This window comes from Pelophylax lessonae (genome assembly GCF_965119305.1).
Source record: "Pelophylax lessonae genome assembly, chromosome: 9".
NCBI classification, from domain to species: domain Eukaryota; kingdom Metazoa; phylum Chordata; class Amphibia; order Anura; family Ranidae; genus Pelophylax; species Pelophylax lessonae.
Genome location: NC_138776.1, coordinates 15,700,326 through 15,718,483, shown reverse-complemented (window position 1 = coordinate 15,718,483; position 18,158 = coordinate 15,700,326). Strand labels below are relative to the sequence as shown.

The following is an 18,158-nucleotide window of genomic DNA, read 5'->3' as shown; positions in this document are numbered from 1 at the left end:
AGACCAGTTATGTTTGGATCCTCCAGAGGAGGCCCTGAAAGGCTTCCAGTCCTTGTCAGTCAACCCTGAGCGACGAAAGAACTTCTTATTAGCCGAGAAGGAGGGCCCACGTCTATGAGGAGGTTCCTTGCCCTTAGTAGCTTGCGGAAGAAAAGTACTCTTTCCCCCTGTGAGACCTTTAATGATGTCATTCAGGGTAGCCACAAACAGGCGATCCCCTTGAAAGGGGGGATCAGTCAAGGCCTCTTTAGAAGTCTGGTCCGCAGACCAGCATTTAAGCCAAAAGACACGCTGAAGGACCACTCCCGAAACAGAGAGCCGAGCCACTAGGGGAGCCGCATCCAAAGAGGCATCACAGATAAACTGCAGCCCCTGGACCAGCTGCTCCGACAGCTCACCAAAGGCAGAGGGGAGTTGTTCTCCCTCCAGTTCACGGCGTAAAAGCTTAGCCCACTCGGTCAGAGTTTGCGACACCAGGGCAATAGTTAATACCGGCCTCAGTGCCCAACCAGCAAGAGTGTAAACCTAAAAGAAGGGGGAAGAAGCGCCACTTGAGTGCAATTAAAAAAGTTTTATTAGGACAAGCAAGGTATGGTGACTCACATCTGAACATTCATTGTGGTGCTCTCCGTGGTGTAGTCAGGTAGCTGGGTGCCTGCTCTGGATCCGGTGCGGTTCGATCATCCGGGAGAGGTCCGGGGGTAGACTCAGGCGACTTCCGGGTCAGATCAGCGGAGGAACTGCAGAGAGCTGTGGCTGCGGCCGGCAGCGTCTGACGTCACGGGCAGTGTGGGCTGTGTGGGCGTATTCCTGACGTCACAGGCCGGGGACTCTTCAAATGGAATCATGGTTGCCTTCTTCAATCTGTAAACCGGAGGGTCCACCACCAGTGGAACAGTCTACTTCTTAATATGGGACTCCACATAGGGGTAGCGCCTAGTAAACCGCTTAAGGACCCCAAGGGGACGCTTTGGTCGCCCCCACTCTTTAGCGACAATTATGTCAAAATAGGTGGGGAAAGTAAACACCTTTAGATCGCTCTATATGGCTTGTGAGTGCCAAAGGGAACCTGCGCCTCCGTCGCAGCTGCATCCTCCATCTTCAAGGTCTCACGCACAGATACAATCAGTCTTCCACCAGCGCCTTTTCGTGCGTGGTTGCAGATGTGGAGGAATGATCCTCACTATCTGAGGACTCTGGGTGCGTGGTTGCAGACCCAGCAGGGTGGCCCACATCCGTGGCGCTTTTTGCTAGCCCGTCGCCTGAAAGCCACCTTCACCCGGGACACAAAGGACTCCAGGACCGCCGTCAGTGCAACGATGGATGGTTGGGACTTCTAGGGCCCTGCAGCCTCAGAGAGGGGATCAGTTGGGGAGATGTACTCCAAAGACTCCTGAGTCACCAGGGGGACCCCACAAAAAGTGTAAAACACTGCAAAGGGAAAACCCCCATCGTGTTGGCAGCACCACCCGGTCGCCAGACACAAAGCACCAAGCGATGCTCAGCAGAGAGAGAGAGAACCCCACCAGACTCATCACCCAGCAGAAACAGGCACCTGCAGCCACCAGGATAATCTGTGCTCCATGTGCGGCGATCGGGAAGTGAAAAGATCCAGGAGTCAGCACCAGGGGATGAGGAGGGGCTCCCACCGCTGAAATCGCCACCCAAAGGGCTCCACTGACATGACTGCTGATATTTTCACTAGCAAACTACCTCAAAATGGCCCCCGGACTACACAAACATGGCTGTCGTTCATAGAAACACACAGGCTACAGCAAAATGGCGGCCCTGCACAGCACCACGAGGCTCCCAGGGACCCAAGGGGGATTCCTAGGCCTCAAGGACAAGCCCAGGCAGGACGGAGGGCCCTGGCAAGAGCCCTCACCAGGTATAAGTGGCGAGGGGGGGCAGGATGGGGGGGCAGATGAAGGGGGTGCCTGACGGAAAGAAGGGGAACCCGGGGGTCCGACCGTCCTAAGGAGGGGCCCACGTCCACCCCAAAACCCTCCAGGGGGAGAGGGGGACAGCTATTCACCATACCAGGAACCAGGCGGGCAGACAGAACCTCCACTCCATCGGGCCAGAAGAAATGCTGCGACTCGGGCCGAGACTATAATGAAGATCAGTAGCTCCGTCAATGAACGAAAGAGAAAAATACACTTTAATGAATTATAAAAAGGAATAAAATATATAACCCAATTTTTTTAGTAAAATATGAAAGATAATGTCATGCTTTAAAATTGTGCGCACTTGTGGAATAATCTCCATGGGGGATGCTTTAAAAATGTCTACAGGTTGCCAGTTTAGAATTACAAAAGAGATCTAGAGCTAGAATTATTGTACTCGCTCTGACGGTCACGGCGATATCTCACATGTGTGGTTGGAACACTATTTACATAGGTGGGTGTCACCTACGTATGCATTCAACACTGCATGGTGATGGGAGAGCTTTCAATTTTAATTGAAACTATTTTTTTATTATTAATTATTTTAATACTTTTTTTTTTTTTACATTTTCCCTTTAAGAAATTTTTTTTTTGCTCACTATTATTCCTATCACAAGGAATGTAAACACCCCTTGTGATATAAATACATAGTTGCAGGTCCTCTTAATGGAGAGATCTGGGGTCAATAAGACCCCACAACTCTCCTCTACAATGAAAAGAATTGGAATTAAAAAACAAAACAAAACATTGATCTAGTGCTTTAAAAAAAAATGGCCTTGTTTACATTAGGCTGGAACCGGAAGTGACATCATGACATCACTCTGGTCCTCCTAGACCATAGAGATGAGCGGAGGCCCTCTTTCCTCCGCTCATCCCTGTTACCAGCCGCTGCAACTGCTGGATGGGTTCCTGGAGCTACTGATCGCCCAGGTAAGCCTTGGAACCACCGGGAAGCAACCGGAAGAGGGGGGTTGGGCTGGTTAGAGGATCGCCGGGTGAAAAAAAAAAAATCAATATTGGGACTATGGCAAATTGCACTGAAATCTTACAGTATTGTATTACAATATATTTTAGTACTACAGTATTGTATTGTAGTCATACAAACCAGTTAGCATTCAAATACATTTTGGGGGAGTGCGCATGCGCGCGGGCACGAGCACGGACATGTTCTAGTTGTGCTCCGCACATCTCCGAGGAAATCCAGCTAACTTCAGCGGCGGGAGTCCAGGTGGCGGCTCGGTTCTCTCCCCGGAGGATCGTGTGGTGGTCATGCGGCGGGGATTGGCTGGATTGCCCAGAAAAAGGCCATACAAGCGCGGCAATCCCCCAAAATGGCGCCGGGCAAGCAGAAAGCTCAGAGCGGTCGGGACGCGGCCCCGGAGCAACCTCGGCCTCCTACTCCGGCTTCTCCGCATCTGCCTGCAGATTCCCCTTCCAGGGATGATATGAGGGATCCCTTCTCTTCCCAGACTTCAGGAGTGTCCGGGGGGTCTCCGAGTGCCGGGGTGAGTTATCAGCAGCCCTCCCCCACCCCTTCATACTGTAGGCCTGATATGTCCGGCTCCCCGGCCTCCTCGATGGACCGGAATATGGCTGAAATGGCGGACTCTCTATTTAGCCAGCCTAGCCCCACGGGCGATGCTCAGGCGCCCCCCCCGGCCCCCTATTCGGGTGATGCGGTGCTGTTAGCAAGATTTTCCACAATGCTCCAGCAGGAACTGTCTAAGGCATGCTCCATTATTACAAATGACATTAAGAAGGATCTCCAGGGATTTGGGATGAGACTGGACACTGTTGAGAAAAAGGTGGATGGCTCACTGCTCAAAGTTAATCAGAATACTAAATTAGTGTCAGAGCTTCATGACCGGTTGGAGGAAGCTTACTCCAAGATTGAGGACTTGGAAAACCGGTCGCGTCGTTACAATGTGCGCATACGGGGCCTTCCTGAATCACACCAGGACCTGGAAGCGGCAGTTCGGGACCTCATGAAAGATCTGATTCCAGACATTTCTCCACATCAAATGGAAGTGGACAGGGTACATAGGGCTCTAACTGCGCCACGGCAAGATGGTCTCCCCCGGGACATCATTTTGAAACCGCACTATTATAACATCAAAGAGAGAATGATGTCAGCGGCCAGGAACCGCCGAGACCTCACACTGCTTGGGTCCCCTATACAATTGTATACGGATTTGGCCCCATCGACGGTGCAGAAGCGCCGCACGCTCAAGCCCCTGCTCCAATGTTTACTGGACAATAACATCAAATATCGGTGGTCCTTCCCCTTTCGGCTGTCTTTCACCTATAATGGCAAGAATCACTTCTTCACCAACTTCCATGCAGGAGAAGATCTATTGCTAAAGCTGGGCATCTTGACCAGGGAGCCGCGCTCTCCACGTTCATCAACAGCGGCCGGACCGGATCGTCCGCTGTCCCCGGTGTGGTCACATCGGGGCCCTCCTGCCGCTGGACAGCGAGGGGGCAAGAGGGGACGCAAGACCTGAACTGTCGATAAACCTATTTTTGCTCGCTCAGGCTCTCCATTTTTTCCAGCCAAGTACTTGTTTACCTGTTGTTCCCTCCCTGTCAATCCTGGCCGGCGCAGCTGTTGCTGTGTCGGTTGGGTGAGGTTGGGAACGGTTCATTTAATGCGGATAGTTCTTTTATTGCAAGTTTGACTAGTTTTCCCCCATCCTCCTCCAAATTTCTTTTGTTACGTTTGTTTTTATTTTTTATTTTCTATTGCTTTTTAAAGTATGGTGGCTGGTCGCGGATCCGACGTTCCAGGATCCTGTAGCGGAGGCGACCGGTTCACCTACCCTAGTTCTCAGGATGGGGGCCTGGGGTGGCCGGGAGGAAGTACACCTCGGGTCTTCCCCGCCCTCATTGGCGTCTCGGATTGTTACCCGGGATGTTACCGTGTGCCACTCCTGTGAACTTGCCCCCCTCTCCCGATGGGGGCAATCTCACGACACGTACCCCAGGTTTGGGAACTGGGGGAAAGTAATTCCCAAAGGTTTTTGTATATGTATTACATTAGTGCCTTTACGGCATGGGGGATGATTCCTCCTGTCCTCTTTTGCTTTCTCTCTAACTTTTCTTTTTCCTTTCTCTCCTCTTGGACCCAGGCTCTGCGAGCTTACCCCGTACTGCTGCCCCCGGGCTCCCCGGGCGGAGGGATTTATAGCCTAGCTGAGTCGGGCCGTTGTCCACAGCGATCAGGTAAGAGTGCACTGCCAAACCACCATGTCACCCTCAGGTTCCTCTAGATTTACACTGATAACACATAATGTGCAGGGCTTTAACTCTCCACTGAAGCGCACCAAGGCTTTCCTCCAATATAAGCGCCAGAAGGCGGATATCTTACTATTGCAGGAAACGCACTTTTCCAAAACGTCAGCACCCAGATATCTTTCGACACATTATCCTCAATTTTATCTATCCTCGGGCCAGGAAAAGAAGCGGGGTGTGGCTATATGTTTTTCGAGAAGGGTCCACTTTACTCCGGTTACAGTGGTCCGAGACAAGGAGGGCAGGTACCTCATGGTTGTGGGCCTTGTTCAGGATCAGTTGGTCTCCTTGGTCTCATATTATACCCCTAACACGGGTCAGGTAGGGTTTTTTCAGGATATGCTGAGGACATTGCTTCCCAAAGCGCAGGGCAGGGTGATCCTAGGGGGAGATAGTAACCTCCCGCTCGAGAACACGCTGGACAAATCCGTCCAAGGCATGCCCAGATATAAGCATGTACCGAAGAACGGCTCAAGGTTGGCCCGACTTCTTCATGACTGGGATCTCCTAGACTTGTGGAGGGAACATAATCCGACTCAGAGAGACTACACGCATTTTTCCCATGTCCACGGCACCTATTCTCGCATAGACCACGTGTTCGCCAGCTCCGCTCTGGCCTCATGTGTATGCTCAGCGCAGATTTTGGCATCCTCCTGGTCCGATCATTCCCCGGTTTTAGTACAGTTTTCAGCCCTGTGGTCTTCCCCGGGCCCCTCTCCTTGGCGACTCAATGCAGCTTTACTAAACGATCCTGGGGTCCTGGGGGAGATCGAAAGGGATATTAAACAATTTTTCCTAGAAAATAGACCGGGTGATACTTCCTCTACCGTCGTGTGGGCGGCCCATAAAGCTACCATACGCGGTAAACTGATTCAATTGGCAGCCAAACTAAAACGTAACAGGGAGAGTACAATAAGGGAACAGGAGCAGGCTCTACGCGCACTACTCCTTGAACAACGGACGCGCCCCCTCGTTGATATCCGTCATAAAATTGATGCGGCTAGATTGGAGCTTAATTTGACACTCACGACCCAGGCGGAAAAATACATTAGATGGTCCCGACATAGATACTACACTATGGGTGACAAACCTACCACTCTGTTGGCTAGGAGGCTGGCCCCTCCCCCCTTCTCAGCGGCCCTGCCTAGATTGCGGCTGCGGACGGGGGCGCTCTCTCGCAATCCAACCCTGATCGCATCCGAATTTACTAGGTTTTACACTAAACTCTACAGGGCACCACCGTCGTATAACTGGGGTTTGGCCGATTCTTTTTTTGCCGACCTGCGACTGCCCATGCTGACGCAGTCTCATGTCGACCTTATGAACGGTCGGATTACAGAGGCGGAGGTTCTCCAGGCGATCAAGGGATTACATCCCTCCAAGGCCCCCGGGCCGGACGGATATTCCGGGGTGTATTATCGCAAATTTCAGGAAGTTCTGACGCCGCATCTTTGCGCCTTTTTTAATGCTCTACGCAATGGGGTATCCCTCCCGCCCCATGAGAACACGGCTTATATTCATGTCTTGCCCAAACCGGACAAGGATCATAGCATATGCGACAATTATCGTCCGATCTCATTGATTAACTCTGATTTAAAAATTTTGGCGAAAATTATGGCCACTAGGCTTGGCTCCTTTTTGGCTCAATATATACATCCCGATCAAGCTGGGTTTGTCCCTGGTCGACAGACTTCGGATCAGACTAGACGGGTTGTAGACATCATCACGGCTATTCAATCAGATTGGGACGGAGGGGGTAATCGTAGAGGCATGCTCCTCTCCCTAGATATTCATAAAGCTTTTGACTCCCTGTCGTGGGAATACCTTTTCGACGTGTTGACCAGATTTGGATTCGGCGCTCCCTTTCTCACGTTGCTGCGGACCCTATATAGTACACCCAGGGCGGTTCTTAGGCTGAAGGGCTTCTCCTCGGACTCTATACCTATCTGTAGAGGTACCCGACAGGGCTGCCCCTTGTCCCCTCTCCTTTTTGTCCTAGCACTGGAACCTTTAGCCATTAAAATTCGTGCTTCACCGGACGTGCGGGGGGTGGTGTGCGGGGGCGTCGAACACAAGTGCGCCCTTTTTGCGGACGATATTTTAGCCATTGTCTCCTCGCCCGTCACGACTTTACCCAACTTATTTGCGCTATTGGATGCGTTTGCGCTTGTATCAGGATTGCATGTAAGCCAAACGAAATCCCAGGCACTAAACATCTCCCTGGAGGGTCGCACTGTGGACACACTTAGGAAATCTTTCAAATTTGCATGGTGCACGGACTCTATGCCCTACTTAGGCATTAATTTAACCCCATCCTTGTCTACACTCTACACAAAGAATTATCCTCCTCTGTTTACACGCCTGAAGGGTGACATGGATAAATGGTTGATTCAGCCCCCTTCGTGGTTTGGCAGACTATACTCCATCAAGATGAATGTCCTTCCGAGGGTGTTATATCTGTTCCGCACTCTGCCAGTCGCGCTAAGGCGGTCTGACCTGCTCAAGTTTCAGGGTCACGTCCTTTCCTTTATCTGGGGGAACAAGAGGCCTAGGGTAAACAAGAGGACGCTGTACACCCCTAAAGTCAGGGGTGGTCTGGGGGTACCGGATCTGCTGAACTATTATTATGCTGCACAGTTATCCCAGTTGGTGAGATTCCACTCTGAGGGGGCCCGGATGCCCTGGATGGAATTGGAGGCTAGCTCGGTTCCGGGCCTGGCAGTCTCCCATGCAATGTGGTTATCACCTAGGGATCGTCCCCCCATCCTGTGCCCAGCCTTGTCTCATTCTATGGCCATTTGGGATCGTTTGACCAGAACGCATGGCTTTAGGTCCCCACATACCCCATTGGCCACTATTCTTAACAACAGCGGGTTCCCTCCGGGTCTCTCCCCCAGATCTTTTCAGTGGTGGACGAACAAGGGGCTGCTTCGCATAGCGGACTTTTGTGATCATAGGGGTATCCTCAAACGTCAGCAGCTGATAGAAAAACATGCCCTGCCTGACACTGAGTATTATAGGTATGCACAGATTGATCATTACCTGCGATCCCTGTCTCGCCTGTCCGATCTGACTACCATGACCTCCATGGAATTTTTGTGCCGCAAATACGATAAATTACGGGGGTATATTTCCATGATTTATAATATGCTTATGGACTCGCCCCTGAAACTTCCATACATGGAACAATGGGAGGCGGATGTCGGGGAGGTTGTGGAGTTGGCGGACTGGCACGACATGGCTCGAGAGGCTTCCAGGTCTCTACTTAACACTTCAATCATCGAGGCCAACTACAAAGTGCTCCTGCGCTGGTACATGGTACCAGTCAGGATAGCATCCTTTGTGCCAGGAGCATCCTCGCGGTGTTTCCGGGGGTGTGGCCGAGAGGGTACGATGTTTCATGTTTGGTGGCAATGCCCGAAGGCCCGACGCTTTTGGATTAGAGTGTACAATTTCATCTACACCCTCACGCAAATAAACCTACTCAAGTCCCCTCAGCAGGCACTATTGGGCAAAAAGGTGGATACAGCCAATAGAGCGCAGAGGCGGCTCATAACGTTCATATTTACTGCAGCAAAAATAACAATAGCGAGATCCTGGAAGTCTCCTACGATACCATTTGAGCTGCTTAGGCACAAACTGAATTGGATTATGGTTAATGAGCGCCTGACGGCTCAACTGGAGGACAAATTGCGTGTGTTTGACAAGGTATGGGGATCATGGATTAACTACCTCACTGGGGGTGCCTGATGGACTCGGGAAGGTCTGGGGGTGGGGTGCGGGGGCGGGGTCGGGTCCAATCTTACAAATCTTTCCTCTTTTCTCTTTTCCCTTTTCTCTTCTTTTCTTGTGGCTCTATTGTCCTTTCTCTTTCTCTCTTTCTAAGATTTGTCTCAGTTTACGATATGGGGTTAACAGTGGTACTGTATTCTAAGGGCTTAGTACCCCATGTCCCCAGCCCAGGCTGGGGCAAAGTTCTGTGGGATCACGATCTAGCCACTTATCCTGTGTAGTACGCACAGTGTGATTAAATGCTCGGGGTGGTTGGCCCTGTTTACCCTCGGTGAAGGTCCCTCTAGATACCTTGAGGCTCCTGTTTATTGTGTTTTGAGGTGCTAGCCCTTGCCACGTTATAGTTTCGACCTTTTATAGAAGTATTACCTAATGTTTGCTATGGTTATACCACTGTTTACGTTTATTATGCACTGATTTTTTATTATGTGTGTATATTTTGCACTATTTTTGTGAAAACTTTCAATAAAAATCATTGAAAAGAAATACATTTTGGGATTTTTTTTAGTTGGACCTAGAGCACTCCAATAAAACTGACTCTAAGGCTAGTGAACACTTGTGGTCTGCAAACAAGGTGGTTGGGATAAGATTTTTTTTTCCCTTTCGCCCCCCCCCCCCCCCCTAGGCTGCAAAGGCAGTGTTGTACAAACAAAAATTCGAACCCGTTCCATTTGATGAGCAGTACTGCTGCTGAATGTGACCCATTTAAGTAAATGAGGCCGTGCCGCAACTGCCCTGCAGCTGTGTGCTGTGCATGTGGTTGCGGCGCAGTGGTGAGGGCTTAGTGGGTTAAAAGAGATCACCTCCCGGGTGCTTGTTAAACACCCTCTCAAAAGGAATCCACATGTGTAAACCAGCCTGCTTACAATTTATACATTACCACTGACCACCAATGTAAGGAGCATTCTTCTCACTGACCACCAATGTAAGGAGCATTCTTCCCACTGATCACCAATGTAAGGAGCATTCTTCCCATTGATCACCAATGTAAGGAGCATTCTTCCCACTGACCTTCAATGTAAGGAGCATTTTCCCACTGACCACCAATGTAAGAAGAATTCTTCCCACTGACCATCAATGTAAGAGACATTCTTCCCACTGACCACCAATGTAAGGAGCATTCTTCTCACTGACCACCAATGTAAGGAGCATTTTCCTACTGACCACCAATGTAAGGAGCATTTTCCTACTGACCACCAATGTAAGGAGCATTCTTCTCACTGACCACCAATGTAAGGAGCATTCTTCCCACTGACCAACAATGTAAGGAGCATTTTCCCACTGACCACCAATGTAAGGAGCATTTTCCTACTGACCACCAATGTAAGGAGCATTCTTCTCACTGACCACCAATGTAAGGAGCATTTTCCCACTGACCACCAATGTAAGGAGCATTCTTCCCATTGATCACCAATGTAAGGAGCATTCTTCCCACTGACCTTCAATGTAAGGAGCATTTTTCCACTGACCACCGATGTAAGGGACATTCTTCCCACTGACCACCAATGTAAGGAGCATTTTCCCACTGACCACCAATGTAAGAAGAATTCTTCCCACTGACCATCAATGTAAGAGACATTCTTCCCACTGACCACCAATGTAAGGAGCATTTTTCCACTGACCACCGATGTAAGGGACATTCTTCCCACTGACCACCAATGTAAGGAGCATTTTCCCACTGACCACCAATGTAAGGAGCATTTTCCCACTGACCACCAATGTAAGAAGAATTCTTCCCACTGACCATCAATGTAAGGAGCATTCTTCCCACTGACCACCAATGTAAGGAGCATTCTTCCCAATGATCACCAATGCAATGAGCATTCTTCCCACTGGCCACCAATGTAAGGAGCATTCTTCCCACTGGCCACCAATGTAAGGAGCATTCTTCCCACTGATCACCAATGTAAGGAGCATTCTTCTAACTGATCACCAATGTAATAAAGCCCTTCTCTCACAGATCCCCCATATAAGGGGTATACTGTAAGTTATACTGTAGCTATTAGCAGGGGTCCCTCCATGTGAAAATGAGAAATACTGGTATGAGGGATTCAGGGAATTCAGATAGTTTTGAATTAGGGACCACACATTGCAGAGGTGACTCGGCAGTGCAGCGCAGCTTCACATTTATTTGGAAAAGTTTGCAACTAAACCTCTGACCTGAGATACAGAAACAGTTTACGTAAATTTAGTTGTGCCAAGTCACTGTGTGACTAATAGAAATAAAGAGATGATCCCCTGTGAGAAAACCACCATATGGTGTCATGTACAGGAAATGAGCAGCTGATGTACATAGATTTGTTCCCACAGGAGAATAAATCAATTACCAAGGTTCATTGACATCTTTGAAGTTTTTTAAGTTGTTCACAATATCGAAAGAGTAGAAACTAATACTGGCTATATACAAGCCTTTTATTTCTTAAAATTACACAAAAATATGAAGAACATCAATTGTAACATTTTAGGTAATAAAAAGATGTTTAATGACTAATGTCTGCAACAATAAGAATAAATCAATAAAAAGGCTAGACCACCTACAGACAAAAAACAGCCTTAATAGGGCAAGGATATTGAATGTCACCATGTATGAGCCCCCTAGACCATAATAATGAGTACTTCTGAGGTTGGAGATATTCCAAGTCATCTTCCTATAGTCCAAACTTTCAAGTCAGTTTCGCAAAGTCCAAACTTCCAAGTCAGCTTCCCAAAGTCCACACTTCCAAGTCATCTTCCCAAAGTCCACACTTCCAAGTCATCTTCCCAAAGTCCAAACTTCCAAGTCATCTTCCCAAAGTCCAACATTCCAAGTCAGGTTCCCAAACTCCAAACTTCCAAGTCAGTTTCCCAACGTCCACACTTCCAAGTCAGCTTTCCAACGTCCACACTTCCAAGTCAGCTTTCCAAAGTACAAACTTCCAAGTCATCTTCCCAAAGGTCACACTTCCAAGTCAGCTTCCCAAAGTCCAAACTTCCAAGTCATCTTCCCAAAGTCCAAACTTCCAAGTCATCTTCCCAAAGGTCACACTTCCGAGTCATCTTCCCAAAGTCCAAACTTCCAAGTCAGATTCTCAAAGTCTAAACTTCCAAGTCAGCTTCCCAATGTCCACACTTCCAAGTCAGCTTTCCAACGTCCACACTTCCAAGTCAGCTTTCCAACGTCCACACTTCCAAGTCAGCTTTCCAAAGTACAAACTTCCAAGTCATCTTCCCAAAAGTCACACTTCCAAGTCAGCTTCCCAAAGTCCAAACTTCCAAGTCATCTTCCCAAAGGTCACACTTCCGAGTCATCTTCCCAAAGTCCAAACTTCCAAGTCAACTTCCCAAAGTCCAAACTTCCAAGTCATCTTCCCAAAGTCCAAACTTCCAAGTCATCTTCCCAAAGGTCACACTTCCGAGTCATCTTCCCAAAGTCCAAACTTCCAAGTCAGATTCTCAAAGTCTAAACTTCCAAGTCAGCTTCCCAATGTCCACACTTCCAAGTCAGCTTTCCAACGTCCACACTTCCAAGTCAGCTTTCCAAAGTCCAAACTTCCAAGCCAGCTTCCCAAAGGTCACACTTCCAAGTCATCTTTCCAAAGTCCAAACTTCCAAATCAGCTTCCCAAACGCCAAACTTCCAAGTCAGCTTCCTTAAGTCCAAACACTAATTTTAGCACAGGGGGTCTATCTACCCTTCTATGGGAAGCCTATCGCCACTATACTCTTTGGGATGAGTCTGCAGTTGTAAACATAAAAATGGCTCATTAAGACTAATCAACTCCATTCTCTGACTTTAACCTCTTGTCTACCATGGTATGTTTATAAGTGGCTGGGTATACAAGGAGTTAAAGCAAGATCACAGCTGCAGTGTGGCTTTTTAGACCCGACAAAGGGCTTTCAGATAAACGTGATCTAGAACCACCCAATCACATTAATAGGGCTCTGAATATGCACTCCAAAACCCCAGCAGTGCCCGTGAAGGTTCCAAGGCTCTCCCGTTCTTCTGGGGAGTCCACAACCAAGGTAAATGGCTTCTACAGTGAGAGCTGGAGGTGCACCCCACCCCACCTCCCAATCTCTCCTGCTAATAATAACACCGGAGATGACATGCATTGCGCTTGCACTTCCAGGTTCACAACGCTCATTGCTTGGCCACAGAAGCTGATAATGCAGCTAATCAAGCACAATCTGACAAAGAAAAGACAAAGGAGAGTCTAGGACAGGTAATCAGGGCACTGATCATCAGTGCCCTGATTACAGTAATGTAAAAAAACAGTGCCCATCAGTGCCCATAGTAATGCCAGTCAGTGCCCATCAGTGCATGCTCATCTGTGCTGCCCATCAGTGCTGCCCATCGGTGCCCATCAGTGCTGTCCATCAGTGCCACCTCAGTGCCGCCTTTCAGTGCCCATCAGTGCCGCCTATCAGTGCTCATCAGTGCCGCCTATCAGTGCCACCTATCAGTGTGGCATATTAGTACCACCTCATCAGTGCCCATAAGTGCCATCTCATCAGTGCCCATAAGTGCCACCTCATCAGTGCAGCCTATCAATGCACATCAATGAAGGAGAAAAATTACTTATTTTCAAAATTTACTGACAGAAAATAATAAAAACGTTTTTTTGTTTTAATTTTCTGTCTTTTTTCTTTTTTTTTTGTAAGAAATAAAAATCCCCAGTGGTGATTAAATACCACCAAAAGAAATCTCTATTTGTATGAAAGAAATTATAAAAATGTCATATGGGTACAGTGTAGCATGACCGCGCAATCGTCATTCAAAGCATGACAGTGCTGAAAGCTGAAAATTGGCCTGGGCAGGAAGGGGGTGAAAGGGCCCGGTATTGAAGTGGTTAAAGAGTTTATTTTGATATGGTGCCCTTAAAATCCCCACCACCCAATACACTTTCTTCTTGTGCACACAGATGTGTCACCATTGGACCATGCTAGGGCAAGGTGACACCCGACAAGAGAAAAGAGGGGGCATTGAAAATAGAAGGAAGGCAAAGTTTTCAAAGAAAGAAAAGTCAGCAGCTAATTTAGGTCTGCTGCAGGAAAATGTAAAAAAAAAGTTTTAATATTACTTTAATTTACTCACCTACTGAATACCCGGCCAGCAAAAAGCCTGCAGATCCAGACAGCACTTGGAAGCCAAGGTGACGGGTTTTGTGGATTATAAGGCCTATACGTGTGACCTAAAATTAAAAGAAATTATAAATATTTAAAGTAAAACTCACAATCCCCTCAGAGGAGCCTATAGAATGCAAAGATTTTCATTGCACCCAAAATTCCTTGAAATCTGGACGTCATTGATATTATATAATAATACCCTTAACCTTGATTCATTTCTATTTAACACATTCTGTAATCATAAGGTTATGATGCCTCTCTCCTTTTCTTTTATAAATGTATTTTATTACATTTTTTTTTTCTATTTTTCCTTCCTTTGGTTTATTTTTTTAAACTATGATTATTTGCAAAGAAACTTACGTCCCATCATTAAAATATATTTGCTCAATATTTAAACTTTATTATACCAAAAACTTCCTCATTGCAAGACTACCAATAAATTATATTCATATGAAATCAATCTATTTAAAAGGTTTTTCCCTGGTCTTTGTTAATATATCTTTGCTCTTAAATATTATATAATATATACAGTGGGTAAAATAAGTATTGAACACGTCACCATTTTTCTCATTAAATATATTTCTAAAGGTGCAATTGACGTGAACTTTTCACCACAAGTCGGTAACAACCCATGCAATCCATACAGTGAGGAAAAACTGGATTTTTGACTTACCGTAAAACTGGATTTTTTGACTTAGGTTCATTGACGGACGCAGTCCTCTGATGCATATCAGTAGGGTAATATCGCCCCCTACAGGAGGAGTAGGACACTAGGCAGAAAGAATTTCTGGCTACGCCTATGGGGGGTATACCCTCTATCTTCCTGCATAGGATGTCAGTTTTGTATCAAAGCAGTGTCAGAGAAAAAACACACCAACCCACTCAAAAAATTAGAGGGGCGGGTACTGCGTCCGTCAATGAACCTAAGAGAAAAGGATTTTACGGTAAGTCAAAAATCCAGTTTTCTCTATCGTTCATTGACGGACGCAGTCCTCTGATGCATATCAGTAGGGACATCCCAAAGCAGTACCAAAATGAGGGGTGGGAACAGCAGAACAAAGAGAAAACAGTCCCCAAGGCCAACATGGCCAACCAGGCAACACAGGACACCTCAGAACAACCAGATGAGGTCCACCTGAAAATAAACAGAAAAAACACCCTCAAGGAAGGCCAGGAGGCCCCCTAAACCGCAGCCTGCAAAATCTTGCGGCCAAAGGAGGCATCCGCTGATGCCATCCCCTCAACCTTATAACATTTGGTAAAGGTGTGAACAGACGACCAGGTTGCCGCCTTGCACAACTGAAGCACAGACGCCTGATGACGAAAAGCCCAGGAAGCACAAAGCGCCCGAGTAGAGTGCATCTTGACAGGGAAGGGTGGAACCTGACCCCTAATGGAATAAGCCTGCACCACGGTCTGTCTGATCCATCTGGAAATAGTTGCAGTAGACACAGGGAGCCCCTTCTATGGGCCATCCGTGAGCACACAGAGCGGGTCAGACTTGCGAAAAGACTCAGTAGATGCCCAATACACCTTGAGCGCAACATCAAGGGTATGCAGGGCAAATTCCTTTGTTGGTTTTGGCTTAGGACATAAGAAAGGTAACACGATGTCTTCATTTAAGTGAAAACTGGAAACGGGAAGGACGGATCCGGCTGAAGTACCACCTTGTCCCTGTGAACCACCAGATAGGGAGAATGACAGGACAGCTCCGCCAGTACCGACACCCTGCGCGCAGAGGTGATAGCCACCAAGAAGGCCACCTTCTGAGACAAGGTAAGCAGGGGGACCTCCCAAATATTCTCAAAGGGAGGCCTCTGGAGAACCGACAGCACCAAATTAAGATCCCATTGTGGTAGTGGAGGTCGTACCAAGTGTTGCAACCCCTGGATGAAACTACTCACCAGGGAATGGACGGCCAATGGCCTCTGGAAGAAAATAGCCAAGGCCAAGACCTGACCCTTGATAGTACTCAAGGCCAACTTTTGATCAACTCCCCGTTGAAGGAAAGCCAAGATCTGAGCCACCGAATAGGTGCGAGGGTGGGTCCCAAGGGACTCACACCACGCAATGTACGACTTCCACGTATGATGATAAATCTTCCTGGAAGTCACCTTCCTCGCTTTTAGCAGAGTGGGAATCACTGAAGCAGATAAACTCCTGTCCTTCAGCCCCAAGCTTTCAACAGCCAAGCCGTCAAAGCCAGTGACAGTAAAGCAGGATGGAAGATTGGCCCCTGAGACAGCAGATCCACCCTGAGAGGAAGTCTCAATGGGACGTCTGCCACAAGTCTGACCAGGTCGGCTTACCAGGCATGACGAGGCCAGTCCGGAGCCACAAGAATGACCGGAATCCCTTCTGCCTCGATCCTGCGAAGAAGTCTTGGCAGCAAATTGAGAGGAGGAAAGGCATATATCAGCCGGTACTGGCCCCAGGGGGCCACCAGCGCGTCTGCGGCATCTGCCAGAGGGTCCCGAGAGTGAGCCACAAACCTCCGTACCTTCCTGTTGATTCGAGATGCCAACAGATCCACGTCCGGAGTGCCCCAGCAAAGGCATAACTGTTGAAACACCTCCGGATGAAGGGACCACTCCCCTGCCTCCAAGACCTGGCCGCTGAGGTAATCCACCTGCCAATTTTCCACTCCCAGAATGTGGACTGCGGAGAGAGCCGGAAACATGGCGCTCCGCCCAACGTAGAAAGTCCTCCACTTCGAGGGCCGCAAGGACACTCTTGGTGCCCCCTTGGTGATTGACGTAAGCCACGGCCGTGGCATTGTCCGATTGAATGCGCACGGGACAATCCTCCAGGCGGTCGGTCCAGTGCGTCAGGCAAAGCCAGATCGCTCTCAGCTCCAAGACATTGATCGGCAATCGAGACCAGACTCCCTGAGCCGAGTCCCGATTGAGGACTCCCCCTCACCCGGACAGACTCGCATCCGTGGTGACAACTGTCCAGTATATAGGGAGAAAGGATTTCCCCGACTGAAGCATCGGGGACCGAAGCCACCAGACCAGGGACTCTCTGGTCCTGTGGCTTAACCGAATCCGAGAATCCAGAGAATTCAGGTGTTTGTTCCACTTGAGAAGAATTTCTCTTTGAAGAACCCTCGTGTGGAACTGAGCAAAGGGGACCGCCTCGAAGGAGGACACCATCAGTCCCAGTACTCTCATGCAGGTCCAAAGGGACGACCGGTCGTTGGGACATCAACAAACAAACCGCTGACTGGATCTTCTGGAGTTTTTCCGGAGGAAGAAACACCCTGGCAGAATCAGATCATTCAGGTAGCCCAGGACCGGTATCCCCCGCTGTCGCAACAGTGCCAGGACCGGGGCCAACACCTTTGTGAAGACCCGAGGAGCGGAGGCGAGACCAAAGGGTAACGCCACAAACTGATAGTGATCTTCTCCCACGGCAAAATGGAGAAAACGTTGGTGAGCAGCACAGATTGGAATGTGAAGGTAGGCATCCTTGATGTCTATTGAGGCCAGGAAGTCTCCCTGATGTAGGGAGGCCACCACAGTGCAAATAGTTTCCATCTTGAACTTTTAAGCAAGCACAAACACATTCAGCGCCTTTAGGTCCAAAATCCGTCAAGGCCTTCTTAGAAGCCTGATCCGCAGACCAACACTTCAGCTAGAGCATACGCCCCATGACCACCACCGAAAACGACAGACAACCCAAAAGGGAAGCAATGTCCAGCGCAGCTTCGCAAGCATACTGCAGCGCCTGCCCCAAATTCAGGGGGGATAGGCTGGCCCTCCACGTCACGGCGTAGCAACTTCGCCCATTCAGTCACCATTTGGGTGACAAGGGCCGAAGCAAAGGCAGGCCGTAGCGCAGTCCCCAAAATAGCGTACATGTTGCAGGCCACAGCCTCTACCTTCCTATCCTCTGGGTCCTTAAAGGATGGGGAATCTTCCACCAGAATCACGGTAGCCTTGTTAAGTCTGGAGACTGGGAGATTGGCAAGGAGGGGGGGGGGGGGTCACAACAGGATAGAGGGACACCCAGGAGTGTGAGG

General features: G+C 48.7%; 1 protein-coding gene across 2 annotated transcripts in view; it reads right to left on the bottom strand.

The window, feature by feature from the left end:
• Positions 1-18,158, bottom strand: part of HOGA1 (4-hydroxy-2-oxoglutarate aldolase 1) — a 177,130-nt gene that overhangs the window by 105,960 nt on the left and 53,012 nt on the right. For both annotated transcript variants that reach the window (XM_082267994.1, XM_082267993.1), the window contains exon 5: positions 14,103-14,199. In XM_082267994.1, coding sequence (XP_082124120.1) covers positions 14,103-14,199 — 97 coding nt within the window. The remainder of the gene's footprint in view (positions 1-14,102; positions 14,200-18,158) is intronic.